Genomic DNA, 25,551 nt, shown 5'->3' with positions numbered 1-25,551 from the left:
CACACAGATCACATCATCCAGATGGGTCTTGAAAATCTCCAGAGAAGGAGACTCAGCAGCCTCTCTGTTCCAGTGCTCCCTAACCCTCACAGCAAAGAATTTTTTCCTCATGTTGAGGTGGAATTTCCTGTGCTCGAGTTTGAATCCATTGTCCCTCGTCCTATCACAGGGCACGACTGAAAAGAGATTGGCCTCTCCTTCTTGACACCCACCTTTCGGATATTTGTATGCATTAATAAGATCCCCTCTCAGTTTTCTCTTCTCTAGACAAAAAAGCCCCAGGTCCCTCAGCCTTTCCTTGCAATGCAGGTGTTCTGGTCCCTTAACCATCCTTGTAGCCTCCATTGGACTCTCTCAAGTAAATCCCTGTCCCTCTTGAACTGGGGAGCCCAGAAACAGCCTTTTCACTCTGTAGCCATGTATAGCCAGGACAATACCTCATTCATCTCTTAAGATACAGACCCAGTCCTATTTCTCTGCTTTTGGAGGAGTAGAATAATATGAAAATGTAAAATACGGTGTAAAAAAAATAATTAAAGGAAACTTCAACCATCCTGTGTGTTCTGTGAAAATACATGGATGGACTGAGTTGTGCAGCTGTCATTCTAACATCTCAGGGAACAAAGAATGGATATCTGCCATGATTCTTATTTGCTTCAGCTACAATGTGAAAGAAGATAAACTTTTCCATCATTAGATTTCCCTAGGGAAATCAGCAACTACCATTTCTTGAATAAGTATGCAACCTGGTATATATAATCTTCCATCTGGATGGAGATGTAAATTGATGAGTGAAGCAGATGAACAATGTTTTCTTGCTTCAGTAAGATTTATTTGACTTTTCTGCTATTCTTGTTGCTCAGGTTTGTATAACAGAGGCCCCTCTGCTACAAGTTCAACTGTAATTAGAAAATTGCAGCTTTGTTTTGATGAGTGGGTCACTGCCCTGAACATGTGACAGAGGTAATAAGCTGAGAGTCTGGCTTGAGAAAGTTAGTTTATGGACTTCCATTTATTTTTTTTGTAGGTATTTGATCCTGCGTTACAGGTTCATTTAGCTGTACTGTGTATCTCTGTAGGCTATCTTGAAATAAAATTTGGAATGTGTTTTTGCTCCCTCCCCCTTTGGAAATGTATTACAGTTCTAATGTCTATCAGAGCTATTTGCCATATCCATCATCTTCATGAATTTTAGCAAAACTTCTGGCTTGCATTCTCTTAACCCTATTGAAGTGCATGTGTTTCTCAGCTGAGAGAAAGATCTTGCAGAAGATCACACAACAGCTTGCTGTACCACTCTAGCACAATAAGTTAATTATGAGTTGTTCATAGTACTGACTTCAGGCAGGTACTATTTGTATATGTGTGCATGCCATTGATCTATTGTAAAGAAATTTATGTCTGATTAAGTACTTTTTTAACTTTCATGCTCAGATATTGAGCTGGCTGATCCTTAAGTGCCTGTGTAAACATTGTCTTTTAGATGGCTCAATATCTATGTTTGAGGAGCTGGAGTGCCTGAATTACCTATCTTTTATACCTGTTTAGCAGAGCCAACATGGGATCAGGCCTAGCCAACATGGCTTTAGGAAAGGAAGATCCTGGCTGACCAGTCTGATCTCCTTCCATGACTGGTTGACCCACCTAGTGGATGAGGGGAAGGCTGTGGATGTGGTCTACCTAAACTTCAGTAAGGCCTTTGACACAGGCTCCCACAGCATCCTCCTGGAAAAGCTGGCAGCCCATGGCTTGGACAGGTGCACCCTTTGCTGGTTTAAAAACTAGTTGGATGACCAGGCATAGAGAGTGATGGTGAGTGGAGCTGCATCTAGTTGGTGTCTGGTGACCAGTGGTATCCCCCAGGGATCAGTCCTGGGCCCAGTCCTATTCAACATCTTTATTGACAACCTGGATGAGGGGATTGAGTCCACCCTCAATAAATTCATGGATGACACTAAGTTGGGGGACAGTATCAATCTACTGGAGGGTAGGAAGATGCTGCAGAGGGATCTGGACAGGCTGGGTCGCTGGGATGAGGCCAATGGGCTGATGTTCAACAAGACCAAGTGCAGGATCCTGCACTTTGGCAACAATAACCCCAGGCAGTGCTACAGGCTGGGGGAAGAGTGGCTTGAGAGCAGCCCTGCAGAGAGGGACCTGGGAGTACTGGTTGTCAACCAGTTGAACATGAGCCAGCAATGTAAGATGTCCCAGCTGAGCCAATTGGCCCAATTGCAATGATACCTTCAGTTAAATGGGAAACACAACATTGAAAGAAGCTGCCAGAAAAGAGCATGTGGGCATGGTATAATGTGATTTTTTTTGTAAATTGGAACTTACTTTTGATCCAGGAAATCACAGTCACTGATAAAAAACACTGTTGGACCGTTTGTGAAGGAAGGATTTTTATGTCTGTTTGTTTGTTACAGCACACCTGCATAGATACCATGTTTTCTGACACTTGCAACTTAAATAATAACCCATGTCCTGGAAGACAAGAAGATCCATAGGTAGCTCTTAATTTCTTCCTCTGGTTTTGTGACACGTTTTTTTTTAATTTTCCTACAATTATTTTGCTTCTGATTTGAGTGTGCAACATGTCTAATCATTCAGTCAGAAGAGGCAGAGTCTTGCTTGTGTAGACCTTAAAGCCTAAAAAGGCCTTAAGATGTCATAAGGGATTCTTCACCACGTATTGCCTATACAGGAATTTATTAGAATCATAGAAGTGTTAAGGTTGGAAGGCACCTGAAAGGTCATCAGGTTCCAACCCTCCTGCTATGAGCAGGGTCACCTCACACTAGACCAGGCTGTGCAAGGCTTTGTCCAACCTGGCCTTAAACACCTCCAGGGAGGGGCTTCCACAACCTCCCTAGGCAACCTATTCCAGCACCTTACTACCCACATGGTGAAGAGTTTCTTCCTAGTGTCTAACCTAAGTCTACCCTCTTTCAGTTTAAAACCATTACCTCTTGTCCTATCACTACCCTCTCTGGTGAAGTGCCCCTCCCCAGCTTTCCTGTAGACCCTTCAGGTACTGGAACATTGCTATGAGGTCTTCCCAGATCCTTCACTTCTTAAGGCTGAATAGCCCCAACTCTCTCAGCCTTTCTTCATAGGGGAGGTGCTTCATCCTGGATCAAACAAGGACAGCACACCTCTCCAACTTTTCAGGGTTCCTCCGAATGGCATCCCTTACGCTAGGGTGTCCAGCACACCACACAGTTTGATATCATCAGCAAACTTGCTGAGAATACACTCAATCCCACTTGTCCATGTCTTCAACAAATATGTTGAACAGCACTGTTCCCAGTACTGACCCCTGAGTAACAATAAACATTGCTTGCCTCAACTTGGACACTGAGCCATTGACCACAACTCTCTGGGTGTGCCCATCCACGCAATTACTTATCCACCAAGTGGTCCATCTGTCAAATCTATATCTTATCAGTTTGGAGACCAGGATGTCATGTGAGACAGTGTCAAATGCTTTGCACAGATCCAGGTAGATAACATCAGTTGCTCTTCCACCATTCACCATCTCTGTAGCCTTGTCATAGAAGGCCACAAAATTGGTCAGGCATGATTTGCCCTTAGTGAAGCCATGTTGGCTGTCACCAGTCACCTCCGTATTTTCCAAATGACTTAGCAGATTTTCCAGGAGGATCTGTTCCATGATCTTGATGGGCACAGAGGTGAGACTGACCTCGTCCTGAAGTCAAGAGTAGTAGGCTTGCTGTGAGCTCTCCTTGCTGCCCTAAGGATCTTGGACTACACCATTTCATGGTCACTACAACCACAGCTGCAACTGAGCTGAGCAATCCTCACCAGCCCTTACTAGTTGCTGAGAACAAGGTCCAGTGTAACATCCCTCCTTGTAGATTCCTCGATTACTTGGAGAAGGAGATTATCATCCACGTACTCTAGGAACTTCCTGGGTTGTTTGTGCTTTGCAGAGTTGTCCTTCTAACAGAAATCAGGGTGGTTGAAGTCCACCATGAGTACCATGGCTTGCGAACATAAAGCTGCTTCTATCTGTCTGTAGAGCAGCTCTTCCCCCCAGGCAGAGACACCTCCTTGGGTAAGATACTGAGACTTCCACCTTTTAGGTAGGGGTGTATTGTGTATTCTATACTTCTTATTATTATTTCTAGCAATATTCACATCTATTAACAGCACTATTATAGTCAGTGCATTTACCAACAGCTATCTCACACATTATAGATGTCACCTTATTAAATTATCTTGCATTTATATCTAACTACTTTGTGTTTGCCACTTTTGTGGGGGAGCTTCTGTCAGTTCGCCCAGCATTTGGGGTCAGCCAGATGTTCGGTGTGAACATGGGTGTGAACCCAGCCCTGCCAGCTCACTCTCTCCCCAGGCTGTGTGGGGACCACTTGCTGCTGCACTCCTCCTCCTGTCAGGACACCATGCTGTCCGATTGCATTTCATGCTGGAGCTCCAGATGATAAGAAATATCCTGGGCACGGTAAATTCAGGGAGGAAGCGCCGTTTACTAAGTGCACAAATGTTGTTAAAAGTCTGAGTAAAAGGTTTAAGTTTAGACACTAATTAACTTTGCATGTCTTTGCCATAAATGGAGAATACTGGATTAACTGCAAGCCAGAGACTTTTAATTGTATTTGCTATTTCTATTAGCTATGTTAGATGGACTCAATCAGCTGCTTTGTTATTAGTGGAGTAGTTCAGGGACTTGTAAGACAGTTTCCCACATCTAGTCAGACATTTTAGTTCTTCAGCCACATTGTACTTCACAAGCAAGATGAATTTATGTCTTGACCAGGATGAAGACCAACACCAGATCACATCACACCTTTGCATTTTGTTTGCAGAAGAGATGAAGCAACTTATAAAAAAAGTCAATCCAGCGAGACCTTTATTTGTGCTAAGGAATAATAATTGGTGATTTGTTAAATGGGCCTACAGCTACCTACTCTTGAGAGGTGAGAGTGATACAGGGCTAATATTTGATGACAAATCATTGATTTTGAGTCAGTTTGAGTCAGATGGAAAATGACTAGAAATGCCACAAAATACCAGTTAAAATCCTGTGACACACTGTATGGGAATGTCAAGTCTGTCAGCTCTCACTGATGCAGTAAGACTAAATTATCCCAACTGAAAGCAGTAATGAGACTAAAATTAAACACTGTTAATGTGTTAAACCACGTATGTCATATATCTTCCCAGAAGTAATTACTGCAGATTTATTTGAGCCTTATTGATCAGCAGGAGTTTTTGTATGTTCATAATAAATGTAGTCCAAACATAAACAGAGCTCTACTATATATCCAGCAGGTATAAAACATGCACAACTTTGCCACAATGACAAGGAATTAACTGTTAAAGCTTTTAGAGAATAATAACTGATGAACCAAATGTAGAGAGATGCCATTTTCATAATGGAATTTCTGTTCATAAGCTTGTTCATACACATTCATATGCATTTTCACACTTTATACAAAACTTATCATTTTTATGCTAAAAAAAAAAAAGATCTGAAGGCTAAAGAGATTTACTTCCAAAGAAGAGCTAAATATGCAAAGCGCGGCAGAGAGAGGGCTCAGAAGGGACATAAGTTTACAAATATTTGAGGAGTCTATGGGCAAAAAGGAACCATTGTTTATGCTACAAATGAGTAAGTAGAAACAATGGTTTGGAACTAACAAAAGAAGAATTCAAACCAAGCAGCACAAACTTTGGTACTGAGATGTAGAATCAGAATGCACTGTGATGGAAATTAATTCCCTTTTTTTGTGAAGTTCGTGTGGTAGATCAGTACCCTGGGATTTTATTGACTCTATTTCCAGTTATTGTTACTGGCACTGTCCTGTCACTTCTTATTTGTTGCTCTATTTCTGTACAAGTCTTCCAGGTTGCAGAAGTCATTTCTAAGATGCAAACATGAATGTCAGCTACTCCTGACATAGAGAGATGGGCAATTTGAACAAAATTGAGAAAATTTGGGAAAGAGAGGCAATGGGGAAGCAAAAGCCCTAATCCTATGTATTAGTGTGTGATGCTCACAGGCAAGTGTCTGTAACATTTGAGAAAACAAATAATTTTGTTTTTTTGGGAAGAAAATAAAATTAACTTCTTGCTCTGTGTCTTTGTGAGCTGTGATGAAGACATGCTTTAAATTATTTACATAGGGAACACCTCTTGATTCTTTCAGTGATATTAAGAGGCTGGATGAAGGGAACTGGAACTAGTGTGTCAAAGCCTAGTACAGCTCCAATGGGGATGGAGCTGTAGGCTGGGGCAACTTCTCTAATAGATTTCTCTCTCTAACATCAGGAGGGTGATGCATAGCCATGATATAGGCTTTATAGCAATTGCCTACTTCCTTTGTTCCTTTAATGGAAAACTGTGGGAAAGTCGTGAGCTTTGTAGAATATTAAGGTAAGTTCTGAGAAACTGGTGTTAGTTTTCTTAAGGGCTGGAAATCAGTGGTAGCTAGGCAGAAAAGCATCATCTTATCTTCCTTCTCATCAAAACTTCCGTAGGGTTGTTTCAGGTGTAATTTAGGAAAAGTTGTGCAGTAGGTATCTCTCCAGTGAACCTCAGGTTGCATCCCACTAGTTGACAAGTTGCATGGTAAAGCATCATTGTACAAGGTCAGATTAATATTTCTTTTTATGGAGTTTTACACAAATGCTGTGTTTTGAGATTGTTGTTTCTCCATGCATAAATCTCTATTATAGCAACTGCCAGCAAAACAAAACTAATTTATTTTTTTCCTCTGGTTTCCAACCTCTGGTTGGAGGTGTGTGACTAGTGGAGTCCCTCAGGGGTCGGTACTGGGGCCGGTGTTGTTCAACGTCTTCATCAACGACCTGGATGAGGGTATAGAATGTACCCTCAGCAAGTTTGCTGATGACACTAAGCTGGGGGGAGTGGCTGACACACCAGAAGGCTGTGCTGCCATTCAGAGAGACTTAGATAGGCTGGAGAGTTGGGTGGGGAGAAACATGATGAAATTCAACAAGGGCAAGTGTAGAGTTTTGCATTTGGGGAAGAACAACATGATGTCCCAGTACAGGTTGGGGGCTGACCTGCTGGAGAGTAGGGTAGGTGAAAGAGACCTGGGGGTCCTGGTAGACAGGAGGATGACCATGAGCCAGCAATGTGCCCTTGTGGCCAAGAAGGCCAATGGCATCCTGGGGTGCATTAGAAAGGGTGTGGTTAGTAGGTCAAGAGAGGTTCTCCTCCCCCTCTATTCTGCATTGGTGAGGCCACATCTGGAGTATTGTGTCCAGTTCTGGGCCCCTCAGTTCAAAAAGGACAGGGAACTGCTCGAAAGAGTCCAGCGCAGAGCTACGAAGATGATTAGGGGAGTGGAACATCTCCCTTATGAGGAAAGGCTGAGGGAGCTGGGTCTCTTTAGCTTGGAGAACAGGAGACTGAGGGGTGACCTCATCAGTGTTTACAAATCTGTAAGGGGTGAGTGTCAGGGAGATGGAGTTAGGCTTTTCTCAGTGATGACCAGTGATAGGACAAGGGGTAATGGGTGCAAATTGGAGCATAGGAGGTTCAAGGTGAATATCCGAAAAAAATTTTTTACTGTAAGAGTGACAGAGCACTGGAACAGACTGCCCAGGGAGGCTGTGGAGTCTCCTTCACTGGAGACATTCAAACCCACCTGGATGCGTTCCTGTGTGATGTACTCTAGGTGACCCTGCTCTGGCAGGGGGGTTGGACTAGATGATCTTTCGAGGTCCCTTCCAACCCCTAAGATTCTATGATTCTATGATTTATCACCATGAGCTAATTCATTTGAAAAGGAGCTGTGAGAGTTTCCAACTGATGTGGTGAATGTTTGGGTGCTGTGAGCCTTCAGTGGGCTTATGTTTCTTCCTTTTAAATTTGAATGGGATATACCCACTGGGAGCCATTTCCTTAGGGATGATATTGAGGATGGAACTGGAAGTGAAATTCTGTTGGAAGGTGCTGTGATGATAGAGGAGGTGCATGTAGTCTGGTGATTGAGAAGTTGTACTGATGTGTTCAGACTTGGCTTTGCAAAAGGCTCAGTCTGAAGCCTGTATTTTTACTTTCTGACATGTTGGTTTCTTTTCAGGTAGAGTTCCCCTTTAGAAGGGGATGATAAATGTACTGACATGTAAGTGCTGGTAGTGAACTTGAAGCCTAGACATTGAGGTTACCTCATCTAATTTACCTTTGCAATAAAAGATATAATATATGTCTTTACTGTCTGCACACAGTGGGATTACTAATATGTGCTAGTTATCTGGGATGTAACTGTACTTTATGTCAATGAATGGAAATAGTAAGAAAGATAAAACCAGAGGTTTTCTTTAAAAACAAAAATATTTTTCTATGGATAAAAAGCATAATCCTACTTACCTAGGTTTTTACTTTCTCAACAATGTACATTAATTTTGGTTCTTGGTATGACTTCCAAAATCTACAGTGCATTAGACCCAATTCCCACAGTAATAGCTTGGAGGAACCTCTGAGGCTGTGCAGCAAAAGATGTAGACATGGTTCATAACTATCACTGAGAGCTTTTATTCTGAGATTTCCTAAATTTTGAATGCTTGACTACACACTTCTAGCATCTTTTACAATGCTAATATCATACCTATTTCTCTAGTATGAACTGAAGAAGGCAGGAGCACCCTCATGGTCTCAGCAGGAGATCCAGCCCATGTGATGGTGCTACCGGACACAGTGGCATAGTTGGCTGTGTCAGCTGCCAGCTCTGGTCCTAAGACCATCTTAGGAGTTTTAGCAGAGTTATATGACATGATGTTGCAGGGAAAAACAAACTTAATTTTCCCAAGTAACAAGCAATAGAACAGGAGGAAATGGCCTCAAGTTGTGCCAGGAGACATTTATACTGGAAAAATTTCTTTACTGAAAGGGTTGTCAGGCACTGCAACAGGCTGTCCAGGGAAGTGACTGAGCTATTGAAAATATTTCTACTTGGTGGTTAGGGACATAGTTTAGTGATGGACTTTGCAGCATGCTAGATTAATGGTTGACTTGATGTTTTACCAACCAAAACAATTCTATGATTCTGTTCTTTGATTCTATGAAAATACTCTCAAGTAATAAAATTTCACTTAATTTCTTGCCAGTTAAGATAAACTTTTAATTACTGATTCTGGTATTAAGAAATAATGACAGTTACATACTTGAGAAAACACTTCAGCTTTCTGCCAGACAACTTTCCTCCCCCTTACCAGTCTCTAGTCCACTCTCCACACATTATACTCAGCCATGAGTGTCAGTATGGAGTACTTTCCTTTTTCTGCCACTCTCTGCTTCTTCCTCTTTCCATTCCACAGCCCCAGTGCGTGGTCCTGCCCAGGCCACCATCCTTTCCAAGGTGCAGCTTCTCTTGGGTACCCATGTGTGCAGGCATCCCTTGCTGCTGCACAGCCTTTGCCTTTTTCTGTGCCATCACCTGCCCTGGTGGGCTGCTGTCAGGAGGTCCAGTTTCTGTGAAACTGGTGGCCAGATCTGGGACAGGCTGTCCAGAGAGGTTGTGTAGTCTCCTTCCCTGAAGACTTTCAAGACCTGTCTGGATGTGTTTCTGTGTGGCCTGCCCTAGGTGATCCTGCTTGGGCAGGGGAGTTGTACTCAATGATCTCCAGAGGTCCCTTCCAATGCTTACCATTTTATGATCCTCATTCAAACCTTTCCCCATCTTCTCTTAAGAAATGTTCTTCCTCAGGCTCCCATGTCTGCTGCAAAGTCATTCTGTGGTGTTATCTCTACTTTCTCTGTGATGATGAGTGCAGAGAAGGAAGGAGAGCTTTCTTGAGAGCACAGGAAAAACTGGTCCCTGAATTTTGCTCTGGTTCCTGGACACACCTATAGTTCCAGGTTATGTCTTGTGAAGGTGGATTGGAGGCCATTGGCTTTGAGGGGACAGCAGAAGGGCATTGCGTGCATGTACAGGTTCCACAGGAGCCGGGCAGATGGTTTGTGGGGTTGTTTGTGAGTTGACTGGTCACACATGAGCTGTGGAAAGGGTGTGAGTAGGCATTTTGTAGTTGTAAACTTGGAAGGTTTTAGCTGATGAGCCCTCTCATCTCTACTGGATGTATGAAATGCAATTTTTTGAAGGCTAGTAGCTTTCCCACAAAAATCCACTCAGTTGGGTAAGACAGAATCACTGAATCACAGAAGAGACAAAAAGCATGTGCCTGAAATGGCACTGCAGTTTGTTTCAGGTCCCTGCTCTAAACATCTGAGTTTGAGAGCCATCTGAAGCCACCAGAAGTTTAACCTGGGCAGAATAACATACTTTGCCATGCTTCATTCTTAGAAGTAATTGAAGTGCTATTTTTGAAGTTATTCCAAAAACTTCAGACAGAAATTAACTCAAAATATATCAGCATAGGCAAATGACATTTGGCAAAATTATAAGCTGACAAAATTGGGGTCCTGTGGTAGGAAATGCTGATCACTGCTTGTAATGCATATGAATCCTTCCTTTGTTCTAGAAATTGCCTAATGTAATCCAGGCTTATGCCACTGAATTCACAGGTTGACAGTGGCATTCGCATGCACATTTTGGAAAAGCCATGCTTTATGGAATAGCAAAAAAGTACCTCACAACCAAAGAAAATGTATCAAAGGGTCTGTACATCTTTGCTTTGTCCTATCTCAATTAGTGCTATGCAGCAGACTAAAATCAGAAATGTAAAAAGTCAGCAAGCTGCACCAAGGCTAGTTTGCCAAGCCATACAGAAGATTGATGTTGGACAGTAATGATACAGAAGTCAGCTTGGATCATGAGTGTGAATGAGTTCTGTGTTTCAAAACTGGGCAGTAATAGATACAGTACTAGGGTCAGGCAGCTGTGGAGATACTAGTGATGCAGATTTAAAAGTAATTTTGAAGACTTATGGGGCAAGATGCTATGAGTTCTGGAGACAATGTAATTGTACTAGTGGAGGTATTTTCCCCTACTTGACCTTTTGCCTTCCATTCAATCACAGGAGCCCCTAGGTTCAAAGGTTTGGTTTTGACTTAGCAGGCAGTGAAGAAGCTTAGAAGCTTTCTTAAGGCTTCAAGCTATTAAACTTTCATAGGTTTGCAGCCTTGTGGTTGAAACTAAAGAGAAAGTAACTTGTTTTTTTTCTCTAGAGGATAGGATTTCAGTTAAGTCAGTGTTGCTCAGTATTAGAATTTCAGCCTTGCTGGCTGCTAAGTGTATAGAGTTTATGTTATAAGGACCAGGAGCTTTGCCTGAGCTGAAAAAGTTTCCAAAATTGCTCTGTCTCATTTACCCATCTTTGCAAAACTCAGTTTCATTTAATGCTCTGATAGGACTTGGTCTAAGGTCCACACAACCAGTGTCACTATGTCACCTTTTAATGCTGGGCTAGCAATTAAACAAATGACAGATTGCTCTCTGTTAATCCTCCTCCCTCCCCCTATAGGGGTGGGAGAAAGAATGAGGGAGAGAGGTTTTTCAGAACCAAGCAGTGGCCTTGGCTCTGCCTGGCATTCTCTCCATGCACCAATAAACATCGAGGATCAGTCATAGACTGAAAAACATGCTGTTAATTTCAGCAACTGCAGCTACTTAGAAGGGACTTAACTGAAAGGTAACTTCACAAAAAGAAAATTAGTTCTATCTTGGCTCAAACCAAGACACACTCCTGCACCAGACCTGTGCTGCAGACCCATCCAGCATCTTCATCAAAAGCATAGATTATGTTTTTTGAGAAGTGTTTGGCATTGCTAGCATTTTGTCTTTCTGAAGTTGATCAGAGCTGAGAGCTTTAGAGAATCTACCTGAAGTTACCTGTGTTAAAAGTTTTTTTATCCACTCCTTTGAGCTTTTGACTGTTGGGTTTCAGACAATTCCATGGTTATGGGGAGAAAAAGAAACATACCTATTTTGCTTTCATGTCTTCAGTACAAATTAGCCCCTTTCATTTGAAACCTGTGGCTGATTTGTGGAGCTACCTGAAGCTTCTTGTAAAGCTAATTTGGTATACAAGCTTTTTGGTGTGCCTTTCACTTCTTCCACAATTCCCTTTGAAAGGAGTTGTGATATTATGGTTTGTAGATCAGGCTACCTTCTCTTGCAATGGGATTTCTAAGCTGTACATTTCACTGGTATCTTAGCATGGGAAGAGTCCTCAAGGGTTACTTTTAAACAGAGTAGTGGCCTGCTGGAGGCAGCAGATCTTTGTGGGGATTTATGCTATTTTACTGAAATTAGTGATATAAATGAGCCATAAATATGCTTGGGTACTGTTCTGTTTCCTGACTCGTCTTTTATCTGCTTTTTCAGTTGCTGCATGTCGCATGCTTTCTATTCTGCTGTAACACAGCAGCTTTGCATCTTGCTGCCTGTGTGACTCCCACTCCCCATTCTGCATTATCTTCTTGGATGTACTTACTGTGCATCCACAAAAAAGCTGAAATAGATGTTGATGGGTTTTGCTTTGTGTTTTTCCCCCCCATCCCTTCTTCTCTTGACAGTTTTTTATCATGCTGTTAATTATATTTCTGTTGGAGCTCACGGTTGTGATCCTGTTCTTCGTTTACACTGACAAGGTAAGTCAGATTTTCATTTTTCTTCTCCCTTCAGCAATTTTAATGCCCCTTTTTCTCATAAATAAATCATTAAGCACTTGGCTTAGTATGCACGCAATGCTTCTGTCTTCCTTGAGACACCCCTGTCAGAAGGAGCTCTCTTAGAATGCATAAACAGCCTTGAAGGACTGGACTCTCTTGCTTGCTCATGTGTATAATTGAAGGTCACAAATATTGCCAAAAGTGCATCTGCCATAAAAAAAAAAAAAAGAAAGAAAACAAAACAGAACAAAAAACCCCCCCCACAAAAAGCCAATGAGCCTTATTAGGAACATGTAGGAAGAGACACCCATCAAAATTAATAGGACTTTTAAGAAATATGTTTACCATTGAAAAGCCACATTAATTTTGTTAAAAAGGATATGTCCTTAGCACAGGCAAAGGCACACAATTATCTTTCCGAGTTGTCTCTTGCAGCAAATGTGTACTCAGATTCTAGTGGAAAGCCAAGATTAATGTATACAAGTTTGGGGCTTCTGTTTGTGGTTTCAAATTTCACTTGTGTTTGATCTTTTTTCCTGTGCTTACTTGGTGTTTCTGTTGTAAGGGCGAAATTGCCTATTTGAATTATCTTTATCCTTAATTAAAAAAAAAATAATAATCATGACTGAGACCAAAACAAGGGCCTAAGTGTGCATAACATGCTTATTCAAGCAAATTTGTCAAGCAAAGTGTCTTACATCTGAAGGAGCTTGAAAATTGCAGGGTAGGTGGCAAAATTTTGCCATGGATTAAGAGTCATCTGATACCTGAGAAATAAACAGCTTATTCTGGAATGGAAAGACAAATTAGCAGAAAAGAAATTTTAAAGAATTAAAACCTACATAAAATAAAATGAAGATTAATAATAGACCCAGATATATTCAGTATGTTTAGCGATACCCTAGACAAGTACTGGATACGATGTCAACATTACTTTCTAGAATGGCTCTAAATTAATCAGCACTGTGAGTGATTGTCAGGTACACTTCTGAAGGACTGAAAAGAGTGAGGATAGCAGACAGCATGCTGTAGCTGGAACATGGAATTAACTTGCAAGGTAAGTCAAGTAGAAGGGGCAATACAAAATTACTTGTATGCATTATTGTATTCTAAATTACTTGTAACCTCTTGGGATAACGGTCTACATGTGACAACTTGACAAAGGCATCCAGTTAATAGCAGTGGGCCTCCATAACCCAAATACAACACTTGGCATATATCTAGAAAGGAAATAATAGGATCATCAAGGCTGGAAAAGACCTTCAAGATCCAACCATCAGCCCTACAACCCCTAACCACTAAACCATCTTCCAAAGTACCATGTCCACCCATCTTTTGAACACCTTCAGGGATGGTGCCTCCACAACCTCCCTTGGCAGCCTGAATTAGTTAGAAAATATTATCTTGTTGTTGTATAAATTGATGGACTTTCATCACTGTGACTTTAAGAATTAATTTTGGTTTCTTCATTTCACTGAAGAGTAACAGAAACAATTAGCAGTGCTAGAAAGGTGATAGATAGCAGTCATGAAGAGGGGTTGTGGAGACTACCCTGATTCAGTTTGGGAAAAGAAAGAGATTGTAAGAGAAACTGTAAGAGTTGCTAAATAACAACATACTAAAGAACTGTCCTGAACACAGAAGAAATAGTTGATGATATTACAGAGCAGTTTTAAAAGATAAATGTTTCTTTTGCTCCACATCATCGTCTTGTATAATTTCCTGTTGTTGCCTGTTGTTGAGGCTGATAGTTGGAGGAATGTGTGGGTATGGAGGAACAAGAAAAAAATATGACAATGAAACATTTTTATTAATAAATCAGTCAGCACTGTTATGTTAGCACATGTGTCACAGAGAATTCTGGTCTTCCTTCTTCATAGTTAAAATAGTGAAAAAGTGTCAGGGAGGATTCCCTCCTTCCTTCAGCCTGTTGGTTTGCAGTGGTTTTTATTTGTTCTTAATAAAGAGAGAAGAAAATCCTCCAAGTCATGTACTGCAAGTTGATGCAGAAGGTACACTACAATTGTTTATAAGATCAAAACAGTGTCAGCAGGATGGGCTCCAGTTCAAGTGCAGTTTTACTGAATTAAGATATTGCTGTAGACTGTGTATTGTGGATGATCAAATTTTAGGCTTTAATATTCCTACATGACTTTAAATCCATGGTCTTACACCGAGGAAATCATATTTGTCTCTGTGTTACACTTACAGTCCTGTCTACAGAATGAATAAAAGAGCAGCAGCATAAAACTAGTATTTTCATACATCATGCTTAGGATTTATGTGCTTGCTTTCTTAATGCAAAGAACAGTATTGCTACACATACTGCTAAGGGAAAGTAGGTAACCCAGAAAAGTCCATCACAGTAAATCAGTTAATGCAGTACTTTGGAAAATCAGAGAAGGAACATCCTAAATGAACACTCACACATCAGAAGAAAGTAACATTAATTTTGTGTGCAAAATCAGAAAGGACTCTGCAGATTAAGACTTTGAGGTTCCTGTATCATTCTTTCATATATATATATAAATATATATAAAATAAGCCTTTGTTTTTAAGTACCTGATAGCCTTCTGTTAATTAGGAGTGTATATACATATACAATTATTTCCAGCATAAAATGGGGACACATTGCTATTTTTTATTTCTGGCTTGAGAAGAGGTTGAATAATGGATTCCCTGGCAGTTTTCACTTACTCCTGCTTTGTCAAATAGAAGGGCTTTGGAGTGCATACTTCATCCCTTGCTACCGAGTTTAATCAATACTCTCTCTGTGAAACAGGGTGGTGTTATTACCCTATTTAGTTGGAGAGGCAGGAGCTGAGAGAGTTTCTCAAGACTCTTGTCACCGTTTGACTCAGGTCCGACAATGATGCTCTCGATTCCCTCCACCTCTCACCCAGGTAGGGAAGGACAGAGAGAAAAATAGAGACTTGGATTGAAAAATAAACTACACAGCTTTAGTTAAACACTAATGATATAAGAAAATATATACAATTATATACAAATATGTTCAGATATATGCAAAAGCCTCTTGCCTTCCCCCACCCCCAGCAACGCCCACAGCATCTCCTGAGCTGTGAACAGTCCAGAGAAATCCCGGAGCTGCTGCTGGAGAAAGTGGAGAGTGATGAGGGTCAGGAGAGCTCGGGCCTGGGGGTCGGTGGTGATGGATGAACAGAGTCCTCCCTGGATGCCGGCCATGGATGGAAGAGAAGGGAAGAAGAAGCAGGAAGGAAGTTGTCTTCTGTGATCTCTGACCTTCCTCTGAGCTTACATAGCTCTATGGAATGGAATATCTCTGCCCAATTTTGCTGTCTGTCTAACTCAGCCTCCTAGGGGGGTCATAGATCTCCCTGTAGTGTCTGAGCCGGCAGAGTGAAGGTGTGACCTCGAAGACCCAGCAGTTTCAAAAACATTCCTCTCTTATCTGCCTTAGTTAGAAGGCTCTGTGACTACTTAAAAGAAAGCTTACTGAAGGAAAAAAAAAAAAATCAGTAGAAGGGAAATTGTTTTCATCCTGGTTCAAACCAGGACAACTCTGCAGGCAGCTGTGACCAATTCTAAATGGAAAGGTCCTGGTGCTTTGGCTGATGGCAAGAGATTTGAGAGACTGAGCTGTGCTGACAGCAGGGCTGGGTGTTGCAGTGGACTTACTAGCACTTGTCCAGTAAATGACGTCTGTTTGATTCTTCTGCTGTACAGTGGGTACAGTAGCAAGCTAGTGCTTGCATGGCAATATCAGCCACAAAGTGTGTGCATCCCGGGTGCATATGGACACAACACATGGACCCCTGAACTCTGCAGCAGTCTGTCTGTATCCATTGCTGGGTCTGTTGCTTTAGTCGTGTGTTAATTATTAAAACCATCAAGACTAAATTCTTAACAGCCCCTCATAGTTGAATTTTGGCATAGTGCTTTTATTCTTTTCCTGTGGAAGAACGTGCAGCTGTGAATGTGGACAGGGCAGGCTGCTGGCACTCGAGTTAGCCTAGACTGATCCATTCTCATTCATCAGCTTGTAAGAAGCCCCAAAATTGCCTCTGCAGTTCTTGTGAGTTGGCAGCAGCCTCTCTGAGCTTTTAAGCAGCCAACTTGCTCCCATGCCCTAGAATGTCATCATCCCTTTTCTTGTTGGAGAAATATTTGTCTTGATCTTATGAGATAAATGCTGCCCTGGGCTTCACAACTCCCTTTGAACTAGCTATGCAATCTGATGTTGTAAAGAGAGAGGGACTTGGAGAAAGCTCAGGAGTATATATATAGGAAGGGAAAGGACTGTACTCCCTTGCTTCTTGGAGCTGCACTACAGATCTCTCTGGCAAGGCCTGAGCTCACACCTTGTTCACTATTCCTCCAACTGTCCTGGCTCGTTACATTGCAAAATATGAATCCCTTAAGTTCTGCAGAAGTGAAATGTAGACTGTGTGGGAATAGGATGAGGAAATGCATTCCTACAGGATGGTTGTCAGAAAAAAAATACTTCTATTTTGTCCTGGCTGTTCCCAAAGCAGTAGAGTGACTGATTTATTGGCTGTCTTCAGCTGAAAGTGAGCACCTGACATGTGGGTATTGAATGGACTTTGTGTGACTGTGTCAATGAAGGCAGGTTGTTACAACTCTGAGCACATTATTTTTTCAGGCTAAATTTATGCCCCCATTTGAAGCAGTCCACACTCCAGTAACATTGCCAGCACCACGTGAGTGGCCAGCCATATACACCTTCAATATTGTCTTTAATATGTGTTCTTTTTATTCCATTATTACAGAGCAGCAGTGGACATTTTTATAAGTTGATCGTTTCTGTGTGAGGTTCTATATGTATTTATAAGAGATCCATGGAGTACTGATAGGGTTAACTTTATTGTGATAAAAAGAAAGCAGCAGGGACCGTATCCTGTCAGAGATTGGATACTCCTTTTATTTATCAACACCAGATTGTACCATGGTAGAGTAAAAATTACGCTAATAAAATGCATAGTCCTGTAGCAGTACTAACTTGTATAATCCTTATGGTTTTAGCATCAGTGTTTATTTTTCTGTGATTCTCCTGAAGGCACAGGGAAAAAAGTCCATGTTTATTGGTTCTGCATCTGTAATACATTATTTTTTTTCAGTCATATTGTTTATTCAGATGTCTGCATTTTTTTCTGATTTAAAGACAGAGTTATGATGCCACATTTAATGCCCACAAATGGAAGAACATAACTAAACCACCTTTTTTTTGCTTTTGCTTTTGAAATGTCAAACTGAGTAACATAAGCCAGTTTAAGGAACAAAAGCACTGAAGGATCATTGACTATGATATTTGACTACGGGAGCAGTTACTGCTATTGGCAACTTAACGTTAAGACCAGAATTTTCAGTAAAGATTATGCCATTAACTCACTTGGGGGTCCTGTGAAAATTACAGCTTTAATTCTATGCCTGCTTAGCTATGTTGAAAATTGCCCACAGAATAGTAGAGAACTGAAAAGTAATGGCTATTTCTGTTTTTCATGAAATGTGTGGAAGTGTTCTTACTTTCTGATTCACAGTAATTTGTAATGAATTCCTCTATATCTTTTACTGCTAGCTTATAAAAATACAGTCTTTAGATTGAGACATTTCCTGCTTTGTTTTTCAAAGCATTTTAAAAATTATTGTAATTACTGATTTTATCTGATCGCATATGGCTTATGGACAGCAGACTGGGATGTATTTCATGTGATGGCAAGTATAGCTCAGTCCTCACAACCTCTTTCATGTTTGTCATTAAAGTCAAAGTGGAAAAAGTGAATCTCTTCCACCTTTTGCACTCATGAGCCACTCAGCAATCTGAGGAAGAGGTTCACTATCAATCTGAAGGAATTATTCATATGGAAAGTTTAGTTCAAGCCTACTGCAGAAACTGTTATTTTCATTGAGCTTCTGTCCAGAGCACTTAAGCTTTTCCATGTTTGATAGAGCTTCAGAGGAGCAAGTTGCCTGCTCAGGTACCAAAATGCCTTGCATTCCTAGTCAGCCTAGCATGCAGGGCTGTCCAAGGTGTGAACACGGGGAAGAGGTTGATCTTCTTAAAACTGGAGGAGTGGAGGCTAAACTGAAAGGACAGGATCATTCAAATTGTATGCAGTTTACTGATGGTTACTGGAAAACAGCAGGCTTTGGAAAGTCCTGCAGAACTGGCAGGGTGGTCACTCTGCACCACTCTTCAGTCAGATGACCTGCCTTATTTACCAGTGTTTCTTCTTCTGCGTTTGACTTTGCATACACCGTCCCGTTGTCACATGTTTTAAAATTGCTTACTGTTGAAACTTGGGAGTGGTGTTTGAAGTATTGGGTCCTTGTATCCTCCTTCACCACAGCAAACATAACTGCAAGGTTGGGAGAATCTCAGAACAATATTTGTATGGGTTTTGTTTTAAAAGAGCTCCACACGGCTTGAGCTGTTCCTGGCATGTAGCATCTCTGGAAGTGTTCTGGAGTTAGGGTTTTGCAGAAGTGCTGACATAGCTAAAAGCTATTTCTCAGATAAACAGGAGTAGCATTGCAGATGTATATGTAGGAATCTCTCTCCTAGTTTGTGATGCGCTGCAATTATTGCTCTGTGAGGACGATGCTTTAGCCCTGTTTAAGTATTCTATTTCTTTAATGCAAAATAACGTTATATAAATGGTGACACAAAATAAGAAAACAGAAAAGTGTCTTTATGGTTTATTTTACTTGGTAATAAACTTAATTTTAACTACTTTATTAGCATTTCAGTACTGGTGTCACACAATAGGGAGTTACAGACATTTCATCAAAAGAATTTAATTATAACCAATTCATTTTGGCTTCTTTTCAGCAAAGAATTCAGGCATAGATTTAAGTCTGTCCCTATTCAGCAGATATCTTAAATGCATGTTTAAATCCATGTGACTGACCATATCATATACAGAAGTCTTGTCGAAGTAAAAATGCACCTTTGTGTCTTCCCTTTAAAATAAATATTGCTAGGGAAATGCTAATAGCAGTGAAAAATTCTGGAGATTGTTAAGATGCATCCCATCTTTCACTCCACAGGGAATTCAGTGAAAAATAATGAATTATTACTTTAAAGCATTATTGGTTATTTTTTCTGCTTTGAACAGCTTTCCATTTAGTATCTTGAATTCCAGCACATTACTTTAAATTTTTTTTAGGCAGGAAGAGGTGTATGGGATGAAGTTTATTTGCTGATGGGGTTGAAAAATGCAAACACACCAAAGGGAATCCTGACAGTTTCACTAATTAATTTGTTAAAGGAAGATTTCATTGTAAGTGCTCCACCAAAATGCTATTAACAGGCTTGTTGAAGGATAGCAAAGTAGTGTTGAAAATAATTAAGTGCATACTAAGAAACAGGTGTTATATAGGAATGACAACTGCAGATAAAATGCATTATGGCTCCCCACTGGGAACTCTTGATCAGTGGTTGATCAAGGCCTAATTGATTCCTTGAATAAAGTGTTAGCAGGGGAATGGGTGTGGGGAAAGGAAAATCAAACTTTCTTAAATTAAGTTCCATGCCTAACAAAAATACTGTCTGTAAAGATTAGATGATGCAGCAGCTTGTCAGCTCTTTATGCTATGTATCTTCCTATTTTGACTGAGTTCAGAAATGAAGATGAATGTTGGTGTCTCATCCTAGTCAGTAGGGGTTTTGTGCATTATATTGCAGTAAGTACAATATTTTTCATATTGTCCTGTTGCACAGTTGGGAATAGTGCTTTTTCTCAGAGTAAATCCACTTCTGACCTCCAACCTGGCAGACTGGAAGATTAATTTACAGAGCTGTATAGGTGAATCAAACACAGCTGCTGCTGCCATTATGCCTGGCTTAAAGCCAGCTACATCTGTCTTTTATTTCCTGACATCACTAAAATAATCTGAGAGTCTCCTGATAAATATTTGGCAATTAATTAGTAAGCCTACAGAAAGAGATGTATTTGGGCTTCCTTCTTGTTGGTTTGAAATCCCTAATTGGAGGTTAACACATACTCTGTGGAAGAATGTCAGAGTCTATCTTTCTTGTGATTTTTTTTTCCCATGCCCATGTCTCACCATGTCTAAAGTTTCAGGTTTTGTAGCTGACAAAATATGAGTGGTGCAGGTCTTCAGCCAGTCCCTCCAAAAGAAAATGCTAGAGACAGTAATGGTGGTTATTAAATACATTGCACAACTGCAAGATATTTTGTCCAGGCATCTTAAAGCATATTAAAAGTGGTGATTAAGCTCTGCTTTTGCTGACTGGGGGAAGATATGTTGAAGGTTAAATCCCGATGGTTCAGTGTCTCCTGGGCAATACCTGGTGCTCTCATGTCTGAATGAATGTAATGGGACCTTACTATTCCAGAAGAGAAGCTTTTATGTGACTCGTGTGGTCAAATAAGAAGCTACTTCAACATCAAGGTGGATCAGGAACTGAATGCATTATGATGTCAGTGCTGATAGAACACAGGTGAATGCCACTGGTTTATATACACCTGATCAACATGAGTTTTAGCTGGTGACTGATCCTGATTTTGCATCTGTTTTAACTGCTGGTGCACATTTTATGCAATTTTAATTGAAAAGGGGAGGAATAACAGAAAAAGAAAAGAATGTTTTGGAAAGGTGATAAAATTACTAAGGTAGCTTTAGACTTTTAAATGCAGGCAACATAAAATGCAAAGGAATGACTGAGGTAGTATATTGAAAGAGACAGCACATGTTTTATTCATTCTACAAACATTTTTGATGCGTCACAATGTATTTCAGACAACACAAGAAAATGACAGTAAACTAAATGTTTGACATTTTTAATGTATGTAAAAAGACAAGGGAAGACCATAAGCAGGCTGAGAACACCCAGGCCTTGTCTTGGATTTGGCAGCTGCAGTGAAAGAATGATGTGGTGGGTAGACCACTTTACTAGATATAATTTTCAAGCCAAAGTTCTTTCAAGTGCTTTTTATTTAACTGAGCAATGGTATACACAGAATGACTCCTAGTTAAACCGAGGAAAGAGAGATCTGTTAGTCAGCACCTCTCAACCATTACTAGTTCTGAGTTGTCTTAGGGTAGAGTGTGTTGACTTTAAGCCACAAGTCATGTTGAGGCGCTTTATATTACCCAAACTCCATGATTACAAGGCATGCACATTATAACATAGCTTTTAATTGGAAATATTGCTACACTGCAAGACCATGTTGTCTTTCTGGCTGATAACTGTGTGTTGAATCTTTGCTGTAAAGTTCAGGTCTAGGAGGGAAGCTCAGCAAGTTTTCTAGACACCAGCTGTTGTACCTTTTGAAATATATTCCTGATTTACATAACCAGCATAATCAATAGGGATGACCAATCAATTGTAATCAATTCCTGCTTGCTGTTTTACTGTCTGTGCTAGTAAAACAGCAACAAGGTATATCTGCAATCATCTTTAATAAAGACTAATTCTCTAGTAATTTCAGATCTTTGACTCCCTGAGCCTTTTTACAAATAAGCACCAAAATCTGTGATTGGCTTGACAATAGGAGATGACTGAGCCAGAAGAGAGAAGAGTAGATTTTGTGTGAAGTGATATATCTTAACAGGAAGCAGAGAGAGACTTTATTTCAACCATTTCTGAGTGCACGTATTTCCCACTTGAAGCTTTCAATACCTCTGATAATTTGGATTATGGTAGTATAACCCAGTTTTGCTACTGTGTACTGGCATTAGCAGTGAATGAGGCATGTACAAAGATTGTTTTAACCATGGCACAATCTGAGTTTGTTTTGTTGTGCTGCTTTTTTTTTTTTTTTTAAATTGGAAGGGCAGGCATCCTTGAGAATGGACAATTCTCATGTAGGTTCATTTTTTCCCTGTTGAAACCCTTTAATCAAAGCCCCTCCTGCTACTGATTGTCTTTGATACAGTTTCTTAATGAGGTTTTTTTTTCTCATTCCTCAATAATGAGAATATTAAATTATTAGACAACAATGTGTGTTTTTATTTTCTTGACTGTTCTATTTTGCACTCTGCTCTGACAGATGTTTTTGCCATCTGCACTTTGCCACTCTGAACCACAGGCAAGTAGAACAATATGCGTCATCATCTTCAGCTGTGCTGATATTGCCTCTGTTGACAAAGTCCTAACCTCAGCATTTAGGAAACCTTTTCAGAGCTGACCTTTGAAGGCTTATTGAAGTGCAAACTGAATTGCATGTTAAAAATTGGTAAATTATGTAAATGAATCAAAATAGAAATAGAAAAGATCTGAAAGACGATTTTAAGGTACTTAAGAAAACAACAAAAAAATTTTGCTAGAGAATAATGGAAGTGGAGAGTCATGGAGCATGTAAGAGAAAAGGATTTTGATTCAAAACTAGGTGTTTTTTAGATTTATTACATAAGGCATTTTGTTTTTCTTTTGAAAATTCAGGACCAAAGGAGCTGCAATAAGATTTGAATGAATCAAAATTGTTGAAGAGATATTTAAAATCTGTGAAGACGATCAACAGTACTCTCTATTCCACATACACATGAAAACATTCTGCACATTTCTTTCAGGTCCACCTTTTTCCTGATGAATAGGGAATATATTGTAGTTAACAGAAAAGCAGCTGAGTACATTCAAACAAAGAGAACAAGGTTTTTTCCGTGTCAGGTAGTTTGGGGAAAAAAAAGGAATTTATTTTCTTAAGGGGACTATGAAGAAAGCAGGAGGAGAATGTGTTGCATACCTTGAAGTGTGTTAAGATCAGACTGGTATTTAAGTAAATGTCAGTGGAGTGCCCTTGCTGTTACCACCACTGCTGGTGGCCAGTCAGTGGCCAGGTGTGGCTTCCCATAGCTGGGTGTTCTCAATGGAAGCCTGGGTCATGCTGGCTTTGACACTGATTTATGTTCAAATGGCAGAGTCATCTCTCTCATAATGACTGCTATTATCATAGAAGAGCACTGAGCAATGAGGATTGCTTTATGATTGCCTAACATCACTTTTTCAACTGTTTCAACTCTATTGGTTTTCGTGTGAGAGTGTCAATGAGAGATGATTGGATGAGTAAGCCTAGGGCACTGAAATGGCTCTCTGCTGCTGGATGTCAGAGTTTTGTCATATCCATTTAAAGGAATTTAGGGTAAAATATGGTAAAATAGCAAGTGTCAGTACAGAATAAATACACAAGTTGCCACTTTCTATAGTAAAATCCTGGCCCCAGTGAAGTCTGTGAAAGCTGTGTGTTGTCTTCTGTGGAGTCAACCTGTTAATTATTTTAGGATTTTTGAAATCTCCTAAAAGATCATCTGGTTCCAACCCCTCTGCCATGGGCAGGGACACCTTCCACTAGACCAGGATGGTCAAAACCCTGTCCAACGTATCCTTGAACACTTCCAGGGAGGGGGCACCCACAATTTCTCTGGGCAACCTGTTTCCCCTAGTTACCATATTGCAGAAAGCTGCCATATTAGTTAAGTATAATTTCCTATTCTGACTCCTCCAAATCATCTTGTTCTTCATGTGTTTGGGAACAGTTTCCAAGATCTGTTGCTCCCTCACCTTCCCGGAGACTGAGGTGAGAATAATGGGCCCATAGTTCCTAGATCTCACTTACTGTCCATACTGAAGATAAAAGAGGCATTTCCTCTCGTCCAGTGTTTGGGAACTTCTCACCATCCTCTAGTGAGACAGAGAGTCTGCTCTTGTCTTGTATGGTATTGCCATTTCTGTCCAGTACTTCAAATCACTGTCCTGGCAAAAAAACCCAAAACCAACACCCTAAGTGCTGGCATAAAAAGTACAAAACACAAATACAAAATGAAATGCATATCTGTTACACTCCAGTTTCAGCTTTTTAAACTTTGTTCTGGGTGTTGATTTTGGGTATCTGCTGCAACTAGTCACCAGTTTTTAAAAAAAACTGTGGAAATTGAGTGTATATGAAAAAATTGAGTGTATCTGAAATCTGTGTGTCTACCAACCATTTGACTTCATCTTTTTACTTTACGATTACTTTTTGAAGGCATATAAGGGCAAGAACTCTCCAATGATAAAATGCTCCCACAGGTGCCGCAGGTTTGCAGTGATTAAGCACAAGGAGAATATTTGAGTCAAGGGTGAATATGTGAGTTGAAGCTTTTTCTCATTGGTATTTATTGGAATGAGTGCTTGTCCGAATAGCTTTTCACTGTCATTTATGTGAAATTACTTTTTTGAATAGTTACTCTGAATTCCTGGAATGTGCAGGGAGAGACCTCATTCCACGTTGAGCTGCTTTGAGGTTTTAATATGGCCCTTTTCCACAAACTCGTTTATTACATTTTGTTAGTGGGAATGGTCATATTTTTGTGTTCAACCCATAAGGATCAGCTAGTGCTATGTATGGTAAAATGGAGAATGTGGCTTTTTGCTTCCACGTTTTTGGTGGGACCATGCAGATTTCATAGGAGTCAGGTTCTGGATTCCTTGGTCTCCTTGCTTCTGATCCAGAGGCAATTCCTGGCGCACTCCTTAGACACCACGGAACTGTCAGCATTACTGTGCAGCTCTTTGATGAGATTAGATCAGGCTCTAAGAAGGAAAACTACTCTCCTGCATGATCTAGGAAATACGAAGGCCTTTTTCTGATCTAACGGCCTTCCTCCACCCTTCCAGATATGCTTTGAGCAATGTTTCCTGGAGTAGCTGGCCATTTGGTTTGCTGTGTGCCTGGGAGACCTATAGTCTCTCCTGTAAGGCTGGAGCGTCACTGTGGAGAGGCGTGTGGCATGTCGTGGTGTGAATTTGCCTGTATATGGTCCTTGGTTTAGCAGATATGTCCTGTTTAGTAGATAGATACTAACAGCCAGGTTTAGAGATGGACAAATGAACCCTTTCCATATGCTCTTTTAAAACTATTTCAATGCAAATGAGCAACATGATATTTTAAATCACTGTTTCACGGACTGAGAGTGGTTTTTTTCTGGTAGGATGCCATGCAGCTAAGGCAGTGC

At 40.5% G+C, this 25,551-nt stretch overlaps 1 protein-coding gene across 1 annotated transcript in view; it reads left to right on the top strand.

Annotated features, from left to right (window-relative positions):
• The window catches only part of TSPAN4 (tetraspanin 4), a 166,452-nt gene that overhangs the window by 118,609 nt on the left and 22,292 nt on the right, over nucleotides 1-25,551 (top strand). The window contains exon 3 of the mRNA XM_009996415.1: nucleotides 12,499-12,573. Coding sequence (XP_009994717.1) covers nucleotides 12,499-12,573 — 75 coding nt within the window. The remainder of the gene's footprint in view (nucleotides 1-12,498; nucleotides 12,574-25,551) is intronic.

This window comes from Chaetura pelagica, unplaced genomic scaffold (genome assembly GCF_000747805.2).
Source record: "Chaetura pelagica isolate M959 unplaced genomic scaffold, ChaPel_1.0 scaffold74, whole genome shotgun sequence".
Lineage (NCBI taxonomy): Eukaryota > Metazoa > Chordata > Aves > Apodiformes > Apodidae > Chaetura > Chaetura pelagica.
The sequence above is the reverse complement of the archived record's forward strand: the minus strand, read 5'-3'. Positions and strand labels throughout refer to the sequence as shown.